General features: G+C 36.7%; 1 protein-coding gene across 1 annotated transcript in view; it reads left to right on the top strand.

Moving 5' to 3' along the window:
- The window catches only part of LOC140755038 (pikachurin), a 262,010-nt gene that overhangs the window by 199,716 nt on the left and 49,060 nt on the right, over nucleotides 1-13,234 (top strand). The window contains exon 6 of the mRNA XM_073090215.1: nucleotides 6,768-6,969. Within this exon, the coding sequence (XP_072946316.1) occupies nucleotides 6,768-6,969 (202 nt within the window). The remainder of the gene's footprint in view (nucleotides 1-6,767; nucleotides 6,970-13,234) is intronic.

The raw sequence follows: 13,234 nt of genomic DNA, 5'->3' as shown, positions 1-13,234 counted from the left end.
AGCGAGAGATATATCTTTTGAACTCAGTGATATATATCACCCTTTTAGCTCAATAGCTCACTTTAGCTCAGTAGCTCTGTAACGATATAAGCGACATTTTATATTAGTATTTCAGAGAATCAGATCAAAATGTTAAAGTGCCCCATTACGATTTTTCTGGAGTATCAAATCGACACAAATCTTCATCATCAACCCATTATCCCACTGCTGGGCACCGGTCTCTCAGAATGAGAAGGATTAGGCCATAGTACACCGCGCTGGACAACTGCGTATTGGTAAACTTCACACGTCTTTGAAATATTTTTTTTATAAAATCTCTTAGGTATGCAGGTTTCCGTACGATATTTTCTTTCATCGTTTAAGCAAGTGATAATTATTTTCTATTACGCACATAACTTTGAAAAATTAGAGGTGCGTGCCTGGGATTCGAACCATGGACCCCACGATCGAGAGGCCGAGTTTCTTTTATTTGGCAATAACAAACGCCAAAAATTACGCCACACTGCTAGTCCGCTGTGAAGTTGTTGCGAGCAGTGTAGTTATACAATTTGCTATGGCGACGCGATTAATTTCTATATTCAGAGCGGACTAGCAATTTTACGCGGACTATACCACTTATCATCAATTGGGCACGCTCACTTGCTACTTCTAATAAAAAAGAATATTAATCCCATTTCCAAAAACCTCACAACAAACCCGACTAATACGAAACCGCACCCTACCGAGAATTTATTATTAATTTCGCTCCCCACAACGCATAGACCCCGTCTATTGTGCTCATAATTTTATCACACTGCGTTCAATTTCGGTTGAGGTGTGCGGAAAATTTAATAAATTTCATAAATCTTCACTTAAAACTGATGGTGAAATTTTTACGTGTTCAAATTTTAACTTTGAATAGCATGGAGGTGGTTTTTAAATATTTCGCTAAATAAAAGCTTATTTTCTTTCTTATTGTTGGCCGTTTATTGTATAATATTTTGAAGAGAAAACTTCTTAAGCGGCATTATACACTTGTTGTGATAGGTAAAAAATGTTACACTCGCGTCAGGACACGTGGCCTGATCGAAAATTCGTAAGACGGCAAAGCAAACTTCAAAAGTCAAGATGTCAGCATAAAAAGAATATGTCAATGGGCATCAGTTTCATTTTTTATTTATTATATTTTATTACTCAGGTGCTAACTTTTATTAACTGAAAAATATTTACAATTATAATTAAATTCACAGAAAATTAAAAATACTAAATTAAACTATAAATGTAAAATAACTTATTTACAAAATTTACATATATACAAAAATGAAAAACAAAAACACTACCATAAAAAATTGTCACAATCTCTGTCTTTGGGCAAGGTTCCCAAGACGCTGGCAGCATTTCCTCTCTGAATTGCTATATATTACTCAGGTTAGGTTTCAAAATTTTCACTTCTGTTAGCACTCCCGGAGTGCAACCCGTTGTTTATTTTTTATTGGAAGGAAAGAGTTCAATATCACTTAATTTCTTTATTTCGATTACTTTTTTCAGGAAAATTATCTTTTTATCTTCCTAAAAATGTATTTCATTATCTTTATCTTTAGTTCTTCCTTCGATCAAATCGGTTTTCCTTAAAGAAAGGTTTCTCCAAAATGGTTCAAAACAGATGCTTTTCAGGTTACTAACAGACATACAGATAAACAGACAGTAAGATAAACTTATATACCCTCATCTATACTGATATAATCTATACTAATATTATAAAGAGGAAAACTTTGTTTGTTTGTTTGATTGTAATGAATAGGCTCAAAAACTACTGGACCGATTTTAAAAATTATTTCACCATTCGAAAGCTAGATTATCCACGAGTAACACAGGCTATATTTTATATGAAATATATTTGATAAATAGATTTTGAGGAGGTACAATGTTTGCCGGGTCAGTTAGTACAGAAATATTTTAATAATTAATCAATCTTATTAACGAATGTGATGTTGGATAATATGAGCTTAAAATTGCTGTTATTTCAGTTCTTATCAAGCCAATTTTAGATAGATAACTTCAGTACTCGTACCTGTCTAATCTTTCCCTATACCATATGTCTCTCCTTCTGTTTTTCACACCCTATCCATGCCGTATCTACAACAAACTTTCCCACAATTTCGATTACATCCCCTACAGCGGCCCCTAATGGCATACCGAGGAATGGCGGACGCTTGAGTTATATTAAGTGGTATTGAGGGGCAGAATCTAAGCTATATACGATATGTGAATTTGTAAAGGTGCTAGATCCATCTGTGGTTCGTCTCCAGCAGCACCACCGCCACACCTCTTTCTGCCTAATAACAGCAGTGTTGGCGCCGTTGTGTTATATTTTGAAGGGTGTTGTAAGGGAGACATACTTTTCGAGGCGTTCCAGCTTAGTCCTCAGGGGTAGCGCATTTGAATGTAGCGGCGCATTTGAGGGCAACCTCAGGTAGGAACTCTAATCTGTACCATGAGTTTTTACGTTTCGACAAATATGACTGTTTTGGTATTTGCTTACGTATTGGCCCATACGATTTCCTAGTTCTGACACAATCCGCTAGGGGCGCTGATTGGAAATTGTATGGGCAAATACGTAAACAAATACCAAAACAGTCATATTTGTCAAAACGTAAAAACTCATGGTAAGGGTACGGACCTGGGATTGATTACAAATATCCATGGGTAGCGGTAACCGCTTACTTATATAATAAGAAAAGTGCTCAATAATAGTGTAAATAAAGGGACGTAAAATTTAATGAAAATTAATTACATTTTAGTTCAGTCTAACGGCTGTACTCTCAAAGCAAAACAAACAGGAAATATCTTGAGCAAAGTCTAGTATCAAATAAAACATAAAAAGCTACAAAATATCGAAGGATATTACGTAATTGCAATTTATTACCGCGGGGAATACGCTGTGGCGCGCCCGGAAGTGTTCCAATATGGCGGTTTCAAGCTTCCTGTGTACCTAGACTGTATTATTTATAGAGAATCTATGCAGCTATATCTAGAGTGTCTGTTCAATCTAATGTAACAATTTGAACTAAAGAAAGTAATGTGTGTATCTATGTATATCAATACTATTTAAGATGTTGGGTGTATTTTTCGTAAAAATTCGAAGTATTATTTTCAAATTTATTTTATTTAAAAGGTTATGATGAAACTTCAAGATAATGAGATGAGTACAAATTTTAAAATTATTTTCGAGAGTCAAAATTTTTTTGAAGATGGTAGAATCCTTTGTAGTTCGGCTTCGACGGCACTTCACTTTTTCTGCCTAATAACAGCAGTATTCAGCGCTGCTGTGTTCCGTTTTGAAGGGTGTGGAAAAGAAGACATACCTTCTCGCCTAGGGCATTAGGCATTGCTACTTAGTCCTAGGAGGTACCAATACGTCTGTAACAGAACTCAAGTAGGACTCTTCAAAAATCTTTAAAAATAGAAATGAGAGAAGTCAACGATATTTACAGGAAACTTTCTCACGATAATGTAACGAATAACAGGAAAAAGTAACACAATTGTTAATATTTAATCAACTTCAAAAAAATCGAATTTCGATTTTCTAGAATAAAATATTAATTCACTGAATCGATTTTAATAATTGTTTTTTTTTTGGTCCAAAATAATCGATTTTTCGATTAATCGATCTCAGATCGCCATCCCTAGCCTACAGAATCACACAGTAAAATATTACGATCTTTTCTCAACCCTTTCACAACAAAGTTCCCTTTGAGAAAAGGGTCGCAGTTATCTTAGCAATTATACAAGTCGCTTGGATGATAATGGCGGAAACAATAACGTTTTGGGTGATTGTGGTAAGATAAAAACGGTCAAGTGTGAGTCGGGCTTTGTACTTAAAGTTGTGCAGGACTGAGCGTTACGTAATTATCGTATTTATTGATAATTACGTACTGGGGTTGCGTAAGCTCGCGTAAGCTCGACTCACGCTTGATTTTACGTTTTTATTTAATACTAGCTGGCCCGGCAAACGCTGTATTGCCATATAAATAAAAAATGTTAAGGGTGAACAATCCTTATCACGAAAAGTAGATAGGAGTCGATTCTCAGACCTTTTTTTTTTTTGTTTACGAGGGGGAAACCTTCAAAAGGTACCCGACGACATGGGAGCGACGCCGGGTTATGTGGGATTTTTACCGCACTAAAACCCCCCGGTGGTCGTCCTCAACGCTTGTTGGAGAACTCCGGGATCTCCGAGGGAACACAACCGGAGTCCTCCAAGCACAATGCCCCGATCGGGCTCTACCCTGGGGGAGCACTTTTGGCTCCTCCCACACCATCTGGTGTTTACGACGGTATGCGACCACACATACCGTCGTCCTTCCCGGGGTTGCTTGCTGGACGGTTCGAGCTCCCACTCTTGCCACCCGCAACCCCGAAAGCCTCCTTTTAGTCGCCTCTTACGACAGGCAGGGGATACCGTAGCCCTATTCTATTCCCGAGACTACAGGGACACCGCGCCGGGGGGCGCTATCTACGCCTTCGGCGTCTCCTTCTCCGCGCGGGATCAGCGCGCTCCCTGGCCCGTTCGGCGTCCTCTTTTGCGAGGGGTATGAAAAATAGACAGTAGTCGATTCTCAGACCTACTGAATATGTATATAAAATTTGGTGAAAATTGTTAAAGCCGTTTCGGAGGAGTACGGTAACTAACATTGTGACACGCAAATTTTATATATAAGATTAACATTATATAAGTTTAGAGAGAGATTGATCGATCGAGAGATGTGAGAGATCTCCCTTTGCCAAAAAAAACATACTCACACTCACATTTACAATATTATCTTCTTCTTCTTAAAGTGTATCTCCGACTAGCGAAGGTTGGCCGTCAATTTTGCAAACTTCCTTCGATCTTTAGCGAGGCGAAATAGTTGGGCAGCACTCGCTATCCCTGTCCACTCTTTAATATTGCGCAACCACGATTTCTTTCTGCGACCCACTTTTCTTTTGCCAGCTACTTTTCCCATCATAGTTAGTTGCAGCAACTATAATATTCTATAGAATTTTATTAAGTAGGTACATAAAAACTGTTAGAAGGAAATGTTGATACACAACAGCTTTATAAAGTTTAACTTCAGAACTGTTAAAGTTTAAACCGGAAGTCCCCGGATGCGGTACAAATGGCGGACTCGCCTTCCGGTTTGTTGAGCGATACTAACTCAACATTTCTGTTGATCGTAACTATTATAATGTAATTTAAAAGGTTTTTACAAGCTTTTTTAACTTGTTTTTAGTTAATTATGTGAGGGTCGAATCTTGCAATGATTTTTAAACATTTTAACCACAACCGATTCATTACCGACTTCAAAAAGGAGGTGGTTATCAATTCGGCCGGTATCTTTTGTTTTATGTATGTACACCGTTAGTGGACCAATTTAAATAATTATATTTTTATTGTGTAGAGGCGGTTCCAATCAATGTAAATTCAGACCTTACTTCATGATCACGTTTATACAATTTTATATTGTATTAATATAAATGTTATTATGTCATCACTAAAAAGGGTGAAAAAAAATTTTTCACAAAAAAATACAACCGACTTCTATGTCACTACAAAGTAAAAAATAATTCAAATATATGTTGGTTTAGTACATATTTATGAAATCGGCGCTCATATTAGACACGCTGTTTACATCGTTATCCAACAAAATATATTGAGCGCCGACTTCAGAAATATGTACTAAACCAATATTTATTTAAAGTATTTATTTATTTGAATTATTATTTTTTTTTGCAAAGTAAAGTTAAAGATAAGTTAAAGTTTTGTAAAGCTTAGATGGCAATACATAATAGGATTAATGACGTCATTCTAATTCCAATATGGCGGACCATCTTATGCACCTCATGTTGTGTATGGAGCCGAATACAGATGTCCATAGGAGACAGTGACCCTTTACACACAGATGAAATATCTTTCATAGAGAGTAGATTGCATGCTTCCCTACTAGGAATTAAATATGAAACGAAAACATTTATTTAATTTCTTAATAGCGTCTTACACAGAAAGCGTGAAGTAGGCCAAACGCACACAGATGATGTAATAGTACATAATTTTTCAAAGTGCCTAATGATTCTAGGTACATAACATTTAATGTTTATCGTCACGGACGGTATTGTTCGGTTGATTTTATGGCTCATAAACCCTTTTAAAATAAGCACATAAATAGGGCCGTTTATAATTTCTACGAAATTAGATTTTATTACAAGCTTTATTTAAGTTGCCGTATTTCTTCGTATGTTTGTAATTTTCGTATAAGATTTTAGCGGTATGTATGTGAAGGTCAAATCTTGCAAATTTTAATCCAGTTAACCCCAACCGATTGGGTTGAAAATTTTCATACACGTTTGGTTTGTATGAAAATGCATGATTACTACTTAAGTGACGTCATTCTAAATCCAACATGGCGGACACCCCAAGGTAGTCCATTTGTTTTATTGTATTAGGTATTGTATATCTAATGAAGGTAATATTAGGTATTTTATATCTAATGAAATATCTATGGGAGTATCATAATAAACGAAAAGCAATTCATAAAAAATGGTCATCAATCAACACAGATCAATGTTTTGTTTGGAACGCTAATTCCTAAACTAAACTAGCAAAGCCCATAAGGTAGCAAGACCAAGGAGACTATAACAAATCTTTAAATAACCTTTCATAAAGTTTTCAATACTTCCTTACTTTAATAGATCAATTAAACCTTTTTACACAGTTCCCAAGTTTCTAATATTTCTACATTTCTCCACAGATCCGAAGATATCAACGCCACGGTTTTCGGGCTCATCCTGGCTCGCACTCCACGCTCTTCGCGGCGCGTACAAGCGTGTCCGCTTGCGTCTGCGCGTGCGGCCGGAGCGGACGCGGGGCGTGCTGCTGCTCACTGGGGAACATGATGACCTGTCTGGAGATTATCTTGCGTTATTGTTGAGGAATGGGCATGTAGAACTCAGGTATGTAAAACCACTGTAAACCAATCCAAACGAAATCCTAAGATTCGGTCGAAGTTTCGTCCGAAAGTTCTTCCGAATTTTCGTCCAAAGATTTGTAAGTAGCTTCGTCTAAAAATTCGTCCGAACGTTTGACAGTTGAACGAGCTTAAACGGCAAGTAATTTGATAGGTAAAGTTTGCTAAATACGGCTTTACGCATTAAAATTTAATATCAATATTATCACAACAATTATTACTGCCCCGCTTAAACTATTGTCGTATGTTCCCTATGGAAAAACTGTGGTAAGCATAGGTGTTCTTGTGTTGTTATTCTGACATGAGGACATATTATCCTGGGGAGCATGATGATCTATCCGGGGACTACCTCGCTCTGCTATTACGGAACGGACATGTTGAGCTCAGGTCGGTAAAAACACAGTAATTCGTGGCCGAAGGTTCGTCTAAAAATTCGAGCAAAGTTTTATCAGAGGTTTAGTCAAATGTTTCATCTGAAGATTCATCAAAAGCTTTGTAGTTTTGTTTCAAGTTTTGGAAAAATTTTTAGCTTCCGGAAGGACACTAGAATCGGATAATGTTTTTGTCGCTTAAACGAATTTGAAAAGTATGTAATTTGACAGCTTACATTAATTATATCATGATTATACATGTCATAATCATTGGAGCCTTTTTTGTTGACAAAGGAACCTTTCAGGGTGCCGTGGAAGCGACGCGGAATTTTAAGAGATATTTTTTTTGCATTTTGAGGCACTTTTTTGACGAGTTATCAAGTATCAGGGGTCTAAATCTCTGACTCTCAGGAGTAAAAGTCAATATATATCATAAACCACTACCTTGATAATATGATTATATAGCCACCCAAAATTTCATCTATCAACACTTTAGACAAAGCTCCTGTAGTTTTAATTAAATAACCGTATAACGTAGTATGAAGCGGTCTGTTTGCCTAGCTAGGTCGAGTTTGCTCAGTGACCTAGACAAGCGGGCGATATTAAATTTTGTACTAATTTTCGAAAGGAGAATACAGGGCAAACTTTGAATTTTTAAACAGTGCTGTTACTCAAATATTAATTAATTTTGAACTAAAAATGTCATTACAATTGTAAAAGTAAGGACGCAGTAATTGAAAAATAAAAAGTATTTTGATGTGAAACATCTATAGCCGCACGTAAAACCGTTTTCTGGCGTGGCGACGCTATACGATGGTATATATATACAGTCTATATGCAGAAGTGTGTACGGTGTGGCGACGCGTCGCCATGCGCAATCGACTGTGCGATAATTAAGTAGTCACGATTTGAAATAAATTCGTAATTTTTTATATTTAATGAAAATAAATGTTTATTCAATAAATAGTCATCGTTATCTGGAAAAAAATCGTAATATGTTATTTTATCATTATGACATATTTAGTTCCTATCACAATATGTTCTTTTCTGCATATTACTTTTACAAAATAATGTCGATGTTTCACATCTGCCAGGCGTCCCGTGACGGCTCACATTTTTTTTCTCTTTAATTAATTCAGTATTATTTATTAATCTACAAGATAAAAGTAGTATATTAGCTTGTATTTAACTGATGACCACTTACCATCAGATGGTAAGCCGCCCATGGATATTTATGACCAATTCCATACTGTTCTTCACATTCCACGTTCTACCTGAAGCCGAACCTGTTGTGGCGACCTCCCGCTACTTAACAAGAGATGGCGCCACGAGTATTCTGAATCACGCTATCGAAGTTTTCTAAATATCCCGCATATATACAAGTTCTGAACTGAGACTGTTGGAGCACGGCCGCTCTCCGGGCATGATCACCTAGCCCGGCGGGAGATCTCCCTTTGCCAAACTGCCATCAACCGATCTACGATCGTCAACACATTGGTATGCGTTTCCTTTCCTGGTAATGATAGCCGCCTCATATTTCAGTCGGCATGCATATGTTTCTGTCGAAACAAAAGAACTTCTTCATGCTAGCAATAGATGTGACTGGTACTTCCCTGGTCAAAATATACTGAATCTACCGTTTTTCATAATACCTTTAAATGATTAATTCAACTAGAATAGTTCTAGTACATTATTCCTACAACAATAAAACTATTTAAATTAGTATTTGGTAGCTATTTAAACCCACACGCTTTTATCGCTCTGAATATGTTACACCTAAATGTACCTGCTTATAACAATTTGAACAAAATTGCTACTGAAATAATCATTGTAATATCATTCATATAAACATAATCTACTCGACAATGAGCTGATAAAAACCCGAGAACTGTTATTGTCTAACAACGGTTACAAAAACCGCTATTGTGAAAATCGTTATGGGATTATAACAATATCAAAGCAATAACGCTAGTCCTGGGGGCACAAGCTTAATGATAATAATTTATGACTAACGGCTTATAATTAAATAGCTATTGACGCCGTAAAATTCACTTAAAATTGCCTGAGGTCGGCCATAGATGCACCGCTTCTCCTGATAACTACGCCAGAATTCCTCGAAAAAGTATCTAGCCCTTACCTCACCTTTCAAACTAGAACATAGCGGCACTGCACGCTGATGATATTAGGCTGAAAAGGTGTTTAGGCGGTGCCGCCAGAGTCGAACCACTAAGGGTTCTACTACCTTCAAATCCCAATCATTGTAATATCATGCATATATATTACTCATAACATAATCCACTTGAATGAGCTGATAAAAACCAGAGAATGTTCAATAAAATTTCGATTAACCGTTATTGGCTAACAACGGTTACAAAGACCGCTATATTGTAACCGGTTGTTATGGGATTAAAACAATATTAAAGCGATAACAGCGCCATCTAGTGGCCATTCGCGTAACTGATAATGAATTGAAAATTGGTTATTGGAGGTGAATTAATGGACACAATAAAGGGTACGAAACGGGTGAGTTGGGGGTGAATGAGAGAATTAGGTGTGATGGAGATTTGCCGCATCTGCAAATGTAGTTCATTTACACTCTCATACATACAATATCATATCCTCGAAGAATTGGTTATAGGTAGAGATGCGCCGAATAATCGTTTGGTATTCGGTATTCGGCGTATTCGGCATCTTTTTTGCTATTTGTATTCGGCCGAATTATTCGGTTTTGGTGCCGAATATATTCGGTTAGTGTACGACATGGTACAGGACTAAAACACAAAACTTCTTATGTAAGACTTATGTTATATTATAAGTCAAACTCAAATCCTATGAAGAATGTGTTGAATATAGCTAATAAAAATAAAACAATTAAACTTGAAACCAACATTTTCTTTTGAAACCTCAAGTCAACACATCTATTACTTAATCTATAGTTAGTATAGTCAACATTTATTTTAAATCCTTAAATCAGTATTTATTTATAACACTCAAATCAACATTTTAAAGTGTTAATGAACACACATAACTGGCAAATCGATAATAAAGAAATGGTACTGAATAATTCGGCCGAATATTCGGTTCGGTAAAGGTTAAACCGAATATTATTCGGCTTCATAGATTCTTTGCCATTCTATTGACTTGTTAACCAAGTGCAGATTAGTAAAACTCATTCTTTAGAACTTTATTTTTAAATACACCCAGGCATTCAGGTTTCCTCTATTCCTTTGCCGTCTTAACTAATCATTATTAATTTTAAAATGCACATGACTTTAAAAAAAACATTGATTTCAACCTCGGACTTCTTAATTAAGGAGACTACTTTCTAACCACTAGGTTATCACTTAAACCAGACCCTACCACCTTTCAAAAATCCAAACGCCCCAATATAACACCATTTTGTACCATCACAATATTAATAAACAGTCTTTGTGATGTAAACGATGTAGCTGTAATGGTGTTAAATGTGCAAAATTGATCCACGAGACAATGGCTTCTGCTGACAATGGAGGTTGACTCGCGGCTTACAATTAAGTCGATCAATAGGGTAGCATGCAATATTGTCTATTATTACTGTCCCAGTGCTGGACTCGGATCTCCTACCAGGCTGAAAACAGTTTAGGTCATAATCCACCGTGTCCCTGTAGTTCCGGGACCAGAATAGGGCTACGGTATCCCATGCCTGTCGTAAGAGGCGACTAACAGGGGCTTTCGGGGTTGCGGGTGGCAAGAGTGGGAGCTCAAACCGCCCGGTTAGCGACCCCGGGAAGAACGGCGGTATGTGTGGTCGCATTCCGTCGTATACACCAGACGGTGTGGTGACACAAACTGACCTGCACCGGGTATAGTCCACGAGGTCTAAGCTGAGCTTTGCATTTGTGTGAGTTCACATGGATAGTGTAGGTGTGAAGTCAGATTACGTCTTTTAATTGATTTAAATCGGTTAATACTGCTTTTTGGCAATCGTGCATCTTCCTCACTTCTTGTACTGACAGCAGAATTGAATTGATGTTGGCGCGACTGTGACTTTTTATGGTAACACTTTTTTTTGTATCTGTGGTATTAATAATCCAAATATCCAACTGTAGTGTCGTAATAAATTTTTAACTGTTGAAAATATCTTTTGAGAACTTTTTTAAAATAATTTTCAGGTATGTAGAATTCTCTTAAATACTTCCCTGCATCTTTAGAGCAAGTGATGAGAAGTTGCTAATGTACTTATAAATTACAATCATTGAAGTAGGGACATGCGGAACAGTTGTAGGTACATATATTTTTGGGAAAAAAATTACCCTATCTTTGTGTAAAAGTCTTGTGAATTCGACTCAGCCGTTTAGATATGCTTTAGCTTTTACAAAGAGACACATGAAGGACATAGACATAGTCCTTATATATACAAAAAAAAAATATGTTTAGAAAAAATAAGTTTTAAAAATAGTTTTTACAATTTTGTCACGACTCCAATGTAAATGGTTTTTGTGCACATTTGAAATACAATTCAGACACTTAACTTTTACTTTCGAAGCTCATGTTATTACTTTTACATTATGTCTTTTTGAATTCAAACGATTAACCACATAGGTGATCTTGAGTGCCCAGTTTCAAGAAGACGAAAGAACTCACATATAAAAGTTCGTACTAAAGCTTAAGTGAGATTAAATTGAATTTCTTAGTACAATCGTATAAAGCAATTTGCTCGGAAAATAAATCGTAGATGTTAAAGTTGGGAAGTCAATAGATTTAACTCGATTTTAGAGGATAGTATAATTGATAGATTATTTTTATTAAGGATTTTTATTGTTACTTCTATAATCGTCTGCCTTGCTACTATTGGACTAATGTTTATTAAAAAGTACTTTATAAGTAGGTAAAAGTAATAATTGTCCCTGTAGTCCTGGGACTAGAATAGGCCTACCGTATCCCATGCCTGTCGTAAGAGGCGACTAAAAGGGGCTTCCGGGGTTTCGGGCGGCAAGATTGGGAGGTCGAGCCGTCCAGCAAGCAACTCCGGGAAGGACGGCGGTGTGTATGGTCGCATACCGTCGTAAACAACAGGCGGTGTGGTGAGTCCTGAAGCTTACCTAGGCGGGGCACGAAGGGGCAACGCGTTCAGAGGACTCCGGTTGCGTTTCGTAGGAGATCCCGGAGTCCTCTTGGCAACGCTGAGGACGGCCACCGGGGGGGTTTTAGTGCGGTAAGAATCCCACATAACCCTGTATCGCTCCCACGGCACCGGGTACCTTTTGAAGGTTCCCCCTCGTAAAGAAAAAAAAAAAGTCAAAAGTAATAATAAATCTTAGTTTGATATTCACCAAACAAACTGAGAAAAACATACTTTTATAAGCTACATACTTAGGCCAAGTTTAATGATCAAATAATAATTTTAACGAATTTATTATACTTTTTATATACTCCCAAAAAGGTGGAAGTTTTTGTGATTAAATGTTATTTGATTATAGCCCACACAAATTGCCCGACTTTAGCATAGATATCTCTTCTTGATTGCGCAATAATCACTAAACACATTAAAATTAAAAATACGAAAAAAATACTATAAAAACTTTTTTTCGGCGCAGCATACATATTTAATTATTTATACAGTCGAGTTTCATGTTTCCATGTTACTTGTTTATTAAAAATAATATTTAATACTAAACATAAGCATTAACAGTTTAAAGCTAAACTTCGCTTCGCTAAGCAAAGTGTAAGTTCGAATACAGCACACTGCAGCTTGCAAAGGAAACAATCTTGGCGCTGAAACAACAATCATCCAAGTTTGTGCAGCTATGACGCAACTGGAAACTTATTGCTAAGCTGTTACAAAGCTCTAAATTTTCATTTCCATTCAAATATGAGAAATAGGTTAGCTTTGTTTGTTTG

The sequence above is a fragment of the Epargyreus clarus genome, unplaced genomic scaffold (assembly GCF_041222505.1).
Source record: "Epargyreus clarus isolate Ecla_fem2 unplaced genomic scaffold, WU_Ecla_fem_2.2 ptg000032l, whole genome shotgun sequence".
NCBI lineage: Eukaryota > Metazoa > Arthropoda > Insecta > Lepidoptera > Hesperiidae > Epargyreus > Epargyreus clarus.
This window is presented reverse-complemented; position numbering and strand designations above follow the sequence as displayed.